We start from the raw sequence: 8,806 nt of genomic DNA, 5'->3' as shown, positions 1-8,806 counted from the left end.
AATGAAGTGACGAGTCCTGTGTATTTTTTTAAACCGGATTTTTAAAAGGATTTGAATATTTTGTCCATTAAATGATTTTGTGTAAGATACATCTTAAATCTATAAGTAGAAAAGTTAGTTTGCGTCAGCCTATTTATCAAGGAAGGGTAAAAAGAAAAGGCTACTTTTTATCTTGCTTTGCGGAGTAGTTCCCACAGAACGAAGGTGAAACCGCTGGCGAAAGCGGGTCTATGTGTTAATCTAAACTTAATTTTGTTTGTACCTACCCGAAAGGTTCCGAAACTGAACCGATTCGAAAAGTTCTTTCACTGTTCGGTAGCTACACTCTTCCCGAGTAACATAGGCTATATTTTATCCCGGTACCAGGAGTATTTCCCACGGGAAGTGGGTGAAACCGCTGACTTTAGCTTGTCTAGTAACTAAATAGGTGCTTTCTTCTATTTTCAGATGGGTTCGTTTGTGGACGTACCAAAGCTGGCGTTGTTAGACGGACGGAAGATGCCAGCCATCGGTCTTGGCACCTATCTAGGTTTTGATAAGGTACCTAATATATGGTTATTTGAAGATGGTGGGGGCAGTGGAAGCGGGCTGCCCAAAGATATAAGAAGTATTTAGATGTTTATGGGGCTATCCAACACCAGGATGGTTCAGATGGTTGACGTTCGTTGATGAAGGCTTAAGCTCAGCAGTAGAAGGCAATTGGCTAACATAATGATAACATCATACCGTAAATGCACTAAAACATCGGTTGACCGATAGTTGGCCCGACCGATGCATGGTTGATTGACAGTTTATATTGAAAATAATCGTTGTAATATTAGCTTTACCGTTCAGCTCCATACTGATTTATGAGCAGAATGAAACAGTTCTATCCAAAAGTTTGCAGTGTGTGGGGCCTCCTTGTTAAGGCGAGATTTCACCACAGGCACTGCAATTACTGCAAACATATTTACCCTTGTATACTCACTCTAGCAAACAGTAACACATTGTGCGCGAACATTACTAACATGTCCGCGACACTGCAACGGAACCGCACCGCGAACACATGCTAGCTGTGGACTCGCTCTTTAAAAACCAGTACAACCTTGTATTCTTTTCCAGAATGGAGTAGTCACCTCTAAAAACAAGGAGCTTCGTGATGTGGTGATGGATGCTATAGACATGGGTTACAGGCATTTCGATACTGCTTCTATATATAATACTGAAGCTGAAGTCGGAGAAGGTATTAATATGAAGATAGATGAGGGCGTTGTGAGGAGGGAAGATGTTTTTGTTACTACTAAGGTAAGAGAAGAAACGAATAATTAGAGGGTAGATTAAAAGAGGTAACTTGTACCATAACCATGCCCAGCCTAGACTTTTTGCAACTACATATGTATTTTGGGGTTTTCAGGCTGCCTGTCCACCGGAGCGGAGCTAGGCTGCGGAGTGGAGAAACTGAGAAATATTAACCAATAGGATTGCACAAAATCTCCGCTCCTCAATCCTATTGGTTAATATTTCTCAGTTTCTCCACTCCGCAGCCTAGCTCCGCTCCGGTGGACAGGCAGCCTTAGTCTTGCATGCAGCTCTGAGCACGAGTGAGCATATCTGACCTTCTCAACCCAGTTACCTGTAGACCTCTATTTATGTAACACCTATATTATGTAATCACATAGGTACACCTATGTTTCACAAATATACTGACTGACTATTGGTAAGACTGCTTGTCAGAATTTCTGGCTTTTGACTATCCGTAACGGGTGCCAAAGGATTTAAGTGACAGACACAATGTAACGTGCCCTTCGAAACATGGAGGTCATCCACGGACCTGACGGTAAATATTCTGCTATTTATTTGTTCATTTTTCTGACATAACTAAAGAGTTATCTATGTTTCTCAGCTGTGGAACACCCATCACAAACGAGAGCAGGTTGCTGTAGCCATGAGGGAAACCCTGAACCAGACCGGCCTGGACTACGTTGATCTGTACCTGATGCACTGGCCTATTGGGCTCAATGTGAGTATGCTAACTATCTAGGTATATCTGTAATAATATTGCAAATAGGTTTTTTGTTCCCAAGCGGCTACCAAACTACTGGACCTATTAAAAACTATCCCCGGGTGACATAAGCTATTTTATCCGGGTAAGGTCAGAAATTCCAGATGGACGCGGGTGAGAACACGGGAAACAGCTAGTGTTTATAAGAATAGGTCTTGAATAGAAAAAATAGAAAATTAATGGACCCTCTCTGAGACCCTGCATAGAAACAGATAACTACGTGTCGGGGGGAGGCACGAGAGGGGAATATAGTCATATGCATGTGCCTTTACTTTTTATTGCAATATGTCGTTTATATATCTCCTTCATTGTGTTCTAGTTATTGAACGAATAATTCATACCACCTGATTCATAGTTGAAATTAAATCCAAACGAAAATAGCAAGGCTTCGCTAGTTAAGTATTATCTCGTAATGACAAGCAATTTTGGACCCTCACTGACGGAAAACCCCACCTTCGATTTCAGGAGGACTACTCCCACTCTGACGTGGATTTCATGGAGACATGGCGAGGAATGGAAGACATGTACCGTCTAGGCTTTGCCAAGTCTCTCGGCGTATCAAACTTTAATAAGCAGCAACTGCAAAGAGTGCTGGATGAGGGTACCGTGAAGCCTGTCGCTTTGCAGATTGAGGTGAGACTTTGGAGAGAGATAAACTGGTGCGAGTTAGAGCTCATGAAGGGTCATGTGTCATTATCAATATAAATAAACATCAAGCAAAAAACGTTCTGTTGTGTGGAAACCCCCTAAAATATACGTTTCAGTTTAGTTTTCAGCGCTTTTGTAAACAGAAACAGAAATACATCATTTTGTCTAAGTATCACAACGCATGAGATATATACTACTAAGTACATCATCTGCCTCTCTGCCTAGCCTTTTTCCAACTATCTTGGGGTCGGTTTTCAGTCTGAATGGTTGCAGCTGAGTACTATGAACCTAGAATCTGTACTAACAGCTTATCATGGCTATGTTGCATCAACACTCAGATATGGCATAATGTACTGGGGTAATTCGGTAGATAGAGAACTCGTCTTTAGAGCCCAAAAAAGATGTATCAGGGCTATGTGTGGTTTACATAGCACAGACAGTTGCCAACCGTTCTTCCGGCGTCTAAAGATTCTGACCTTGCCATCGTTGTATATATATGAGGAATAGAAGACATGTACCGACTAGGCTTTGCCAAGTCTCTCGGCGTATCAAACTTTAATAAGCAGCAACTGCAAAGAGTGCTGGATGAGGGGACTGTGAAGCCTGTCGCTTTGCAGGTTGAGGTGAGACTTTGGAGAGCGATAAACTGGTTAAGAGTGAGTTGGAGCTTATGAAGGGTCATTTTTTATTATCTGTGTTGAGCCAAAAAAAAACAATTTGTTCTATTGGAACCCCCTAAAATATTCGTTTTAGTTTGGTTTTCAGTAAATGGCAATAGGAAGACATCATCTGTGAAAATTTGAACTGTCTAATTTCAAGGCTCATGAGATACTGGTACATGATCTCCTTAACTTTTCCCACTTAGCATAATAGGGACGGTTTCAAGTCTTGACTAGATGCAGCTGAGTGCCAGTGCTTTAAAAAGAGCGACTGTATATCTGACCTCCATCAGTGGATTGATCCACTTAACCAGACCGATGTCCTTTGGTAGAACTGGTTGTCAGGCTAACTGGCTTCTGAATACCTGTAACGACTGCCAAAGATGTTGAAATGACAGCCAGGACACACAAAAACGTGCCTTCTGTGAAACTGAAGAACTCGTCCTGACACAAACAGTCACCCATCGACGTACCAACGCTTTTACTTACCCAAATTTTTTTGCCTCAACTGCACCATATAAAATCCTTGCATAACCACTTATTCTCCCCCAGGTACACCCCCAAATAATCCAAGAAGAACTAATAAACTTCTGCAAATCAGAAGACATAATAGTGATGGGCTACAGTCCCTTCGGTTCCCTGGTCATGAGATACGGCATGCAGTTCCCAGGACCTAAGATGGATGACCCGGTTCTTGTGAACATAGCTCAGAAGTATGGAAAGACTACTGCTCAAGTGGTTTTGAGATGGCTGGTAAGGAACTCCTTGTACTACTTTCCTGAACCCGGGTAAAAAGCCTTTACTCTTTCTCGAAAAAGGGGCCGTCTAACGATGAAAAAAAATCTAATTGATTTATCAGTTCCTGAGATTTAGCGCCTTACAAAAAATACTATTCATCTTTATAGGTATACAGGGAAACACGTAACTTTATAAATAGGGACTACTTTTCACAAACGGAAAAGTTGACTCTAAATTATGTAACTAACTCAGATGTATGAGCTATATTATGGCGAAGTTTCATCAAAGTCCGTTCAGCTGTTTGCTCGTTAAGATATTTGAATATAAATCTACAAAAACTTCTAAAATTATAAGCACAGGCATTAGTGCACATAATCAAGTACCTACATTCTCATTCGTTTATAACCATAACCTTCCTTTTTTCTAATTACAGGTGGACCGAAACGTAGTGCCGATCCCAAAATCGGTGAACCCAAAACGTCTCGCTGAAAACATCAACATATTCGATTTCCACTTAGAGCAACATGAAATCGAGAAGATCAATCAATTTGATTCGCATACTCGATTCACTCTGCCTTCGTTTTGGCAGTCACATCCCTATTATCCTTTTGAGCAAGTGAAGGATCCTATTGCTGATCCTTTTAGGGGTTAGAAATCGCTTAATTTAGTGAATGATTCATATTGGACGGAACATGCATCGTTTATTTTCGTCGTGTAACGCCAAAACCAAACATTCGATATTTACACCTAACCGATAATGCGTTAGTGTGTCGATCATACCTACATTTACGATACGTTCGACGCATTTTTCGTCAGATATGAACCTTCCCTAATTGTCTGAATTCTGAAGTTTGACAAATAAGATTCCTACTAGCTGTTCCACGAGGTTTCAAAGTCAAGTCAAGGAATTCAAAATCGCTTAACCCAAGTTTATCAACTCGTCAGTTTTCAAAAAATAACTATGAATTTTCACCTTCCAATTTTCGAAAAACGGACGTTTATTAAATGCATAGATGTAATATAATAAACAAGATTGCGCACGCTCAAAATACATATTTACGAAAATGAACTCTATTCCAACGCAATAAGGTAGGTACTAAATTTGTTGCATAATACACAGAGGCAAATCCGAGCCGAGAGGGATAGTTAGAACGGAGGCCGTTTGTCTCTTTCTAACACCTTGCCAGCATAAAAAAATGTTGTGGTCAACAGTTTAGTCTTCCCAAAAAAAACAATTGAATCACATATATTTTTATATTATTTTAACAATTGTAAGTCAACAAATTAATAAAAATCGCATTAATTTATTATACGAATAAATTATTTATATAAATTATTATTCTTAAAACATAAACAACATAAATTTTTATTTTGTTTTTTTTTTCTAGCGGTAACCCTGAACATTCTTGGCGCGTAATCAGCATTTAAAATTTTGTTTATATTTTTTGTATTAAATCAATTTAAACTATTTAAATGGTGAAAAAGTGTTGTGTTTATACTTGTAAAAGTGAATCCTATGGTGGTTGCAATATATCGTTCCACAGGTTAGCTAATAATAACATTTTCGTAAACCAAACAACTAGGGTGCCCATGAATTCTTGTAATGAGTGAAAATATGGGTGATGGATTTTAAAACTGTTGTACTATTGTTATAGCTTCCCAAAAAATGAAGAAAGGCGACATAAATGGCTCAGCAGTCTATATATGAAGTAGAAATACAAAAAAAACAGTCCTCACTTCGAATCTTCCTGCTTTTATACTGCTAATTCCCGCTAATTATTAAAAGCCTTTATAAGTATCTTAAGGTCACAAACTGCGTAAGTTAAAACTTCAATACCAATCTGCGTTTAATAATCTTAGCAAATTCGGATTTGTCTCACATAGCTTAATCTCATAGTCACCCTATTAGAAAGGGACAGACAGCCTCCGTACTAACTGTTTCACTCGGCTCGTTTTTTGGGTTTATATGCGCAGTCCTGTTTACTAATATTATGTCTATGATTAAATGTCACACCAATGGCTGATAAAAGGTGAAGGAAAATATCTTGAGGAAACCTGGACTATATAGTCTGAAATCACCAACCCGCATTGAGCAAGCGTGATGAATACCTAATGCTCAATCCTTCTCCGTGTGAGAGGAGGCCGCAGTCCAGCAGTGGGACGATAAAAAGCCTGCAACAGGACGTTTATGTTGTAGGTAAACTTGGGCTTCAGTCGTTTCGAAAAGGCGAACGAACAAACAAAAAAAATATTTATTATTGTCTTTATCAAACATATATGTCATGTATAAATATAAAGACTAAACTATTTCTCGTGGAAACTAATTCCCGTACCTACCTACCTACCTGGATAAAAAGAAGCTTGGATAAATAAATAGATTTCAGAATTCAAACATTTTTTATATCTTGCTTTTAGGTATATGCAAGAGTTTATAAGACTGGTTTTTAAATAGAAAATTATGTACCTATGTAGTACGATTCTAGTTTTTTTTTTTTTTGTAATATGGATGGATCTTTGGTATCCAAAATTAATATCGATAATTTTAAGACGCGTAGTGGTAAAAATATCTTTATCTAGCCTACTTAAGTAGGTAGGACCTGCTATTTTATTTTTTTGTATCTAGGTATGATACCTGTATAGTATACCTAACACTTTATATCTCGATATAAAACTTCTTATTGAAAAAACTTGTCATTTTCTTTTTTTTTACTTATCTTCAGTGTGCTTTCTTACACTGAAAATGAAATAACAAATTACAAAAATGTTCTTACAAAATGTTTTTTAGTTAAGTAGCTACAGTTTTTGGCCGGGCTTTTGTCGGCCGAAAATATATTTTTCGAATCTATATTTTGTAACTTACGTTTTTTTATAAAAATAAAATACCTACCTTTACCACATAACAAACGATTTTAATTTACTCTTCCCAACAGTTGCAAAAAATAATATATATTAAAAGGTAGATAAGTACCTAAGAACTGCCTAGCTTTGTGTAATAAAGAAGTACCTAGGTACTTGTTGTAAGGTAGGTAATAAAGTTACCTAACTTGTAAGAAATACAAACTCATATGGTTTATGAATCATGCCTGCCTCTTCCGTGAAAATGCTGTGTACGTAAGTATGTATCTAGTTATTAAAATATAAGACATGCTCTATTGTTATTCTATACTAGCATTGCTATTTTAATTCCTTTCTTATTCTAGTAGATCTTCAAGCGTAAGTATTACGAAATTACGAATTGGTGTGGAAATCGAATCAGTCTCTTTATTATGGCCAGTGAATTCTAGTAATTGGAAGCTCAAAGCTGGAATAATCTAAACGTATCCAAATATTTTTGTTGTCGGATATTTTTAGCACGAACGAGACAAAGAATAGCAATTTGTTATAGTGTGAAATAAATAAATAGAGTTTTATGTCTGATTACATAAATTGACAAGCTTTTGTTACGGAACGCAACATTTTCTATGCTAAAGATGTGGTTTTCGTAGCACTGGAACGCTGTTAGAGTTGCCGCGTTAGAAATTTTCCTTGATACAAGGCAATTTTTATTTTTCCATTATCAAACATTTGTTTTTCTGATTTAATTAACAAAACAGTGTGTGTTCATTAATACTTTTCATTTAGTCCAAACAGATTGTGTACTGAATGTGACTTATTTTAGATATCTGTCAAGATATAGTCTAGTAACATTAATTTAAACAAACATTTCTATGGTTTACGATGTTATTAACTTACTTTTCAGCTGTAAAATAAATGACAATATCTGATAGTACTAATTTAATAATCTTAGCAAATTCGGATTTGTCTCACATAGCTTAATCTCATAGTCACCCTATTAGAAAGGGACAGACAGCCTCCGTACTAACTGTTTCACTCGGCTCGTTTTTTGGGTTTATATGCGCAGTCCTGTTTACTAATATTATGTCTATGATTAAATGTCACACCAATGGCTGATAAAAGGTGAAGGAAAATATCTTGAGGAAACCTGGACTATATAGTCTGAAATCACCAACCCGCATTGAGCAAGCGTGATGAATACCTAATGCTCAATCCTTCTCCGTGTGAGAGGAGGCCGCAGTCCAGCAGTGGGACGATAAAAAGCCTGCAACAGGACGTTTATGTTGTAGGTAAACTTGGGCTTCAGTCGTTTCGAAAAGGCGAACGAACAAACAAAAAAAATATTTATTATTGTCTTTATCAAACATATATGTCATGTATAAATATAAAGACTAAACTATTTCTCGTGGAAACTAATTCCCGTACCTACCTACCTACCTGGATAAAAAGAAGCTTGGATAAATAAATAGATTTCAGAATTCAAACATTTTTTATATCTTGCTTTTAGGTATATGCAAGAGTTTATAAGACTGGTTTTTAAATAGAAAATTATGTACCTATGTAGTACGATTCTAGTTTTTTTTTTTTTGTAATATGGATGGATCTTTGGTATCCAAAATTAATATCGATAATTTTAAGACGCGTAGTAGTAAAAATATCTTTATCTAGCCTACTTAAGTAGGTAGGACCTGCTGTTTTATTTTTTTGTATCTAGGTATGATACCTGTATAGTATACCTAACACTTTATATCTCGATATAAAACTTCTTATTGAAAAAACTTGTCATTTTCTTTTTTTTTTACTTATCTTCAATGTGCTTTCTTACACTGAAAATGAAATAACAAATTACAAAAATGTTCTTACAAAATGTTTTTTAGTTAAGTAG

At 36.9% G+C, this 8,806-nt stretch overlaps 1 protein-coding gene across 1 annotated transcript; it reads left to right on the top strand.

The window, feature by feature from the left end:
• The first annotated feature begins 452 nt into the window (after nt 1–452).
• LOC124643231 (aldo-keto reductase AKR2E4-like) lies at nt 453–5,067 on the top strand. Its single transcript, XM_047182122.1, has 6 exons — nt 453–540; nt 1,102–1,284; nt 1,883–1,999; nt 2,507–2,674; nt 3,901–4,101; nt 4,520–5,067. Exons 1-6 carry the CDS (start codon nt 499–501, stop codon nt 4,736–4,738), a joined length of 930 nt encoding a protein of 309 aa, XP_047038078.1. The 5' UTR covers nt 453–498; the 3' UTR covers nt 4,739–5,067.
• The last annotated feature ends 3,739 nt before the right edge of the window (nt 5,068–8,806 follow it).

Source organism: Helicoverpa zea, chromosome 27, assembly GCF_022581195.2.
Source record: "Helicoverpa zea isolate HzStark_Cry1AcR chromosome 27, ilHelZeax1.1, whole genome shotgun sequence".
Lineage (NCBI taxonomy): Eukaryota > Metazoa > Arthropoda > Insecta > Lepidoptera > Noctuidae > Helicoverpa > Helicoverpa zea.
Note: the sequence above shows the minus strand (reverse complement) of the source record. Positions and strands in the feature narration are given on the sequence as shown.

Excerpts from the sequence above, each read along its gene's own strand:
- LOC124643231 (XM_047182122.1), top strand. The coding sequence starts at position 499 with ATGCCAGCCATCGGTCTTGGCACCTATCTAGGTTTTGATAAG. Across the intron at positions 2,000-2,506 it reads ACTGGCCTATTGGGCTCAAT|GAGGACTACTCCCACTCTGA; the intron begins GTGAGTATGCTA and ends CTTCGATTTCAG. Across the intron at positions 2,675-3,900 it reads CTGTCGCTTTGCAGATTGAG|GTACACCCCCAAATAATCCA; the intron begins GTGAGACTTTGG and ends ATTCTCCCCCAG.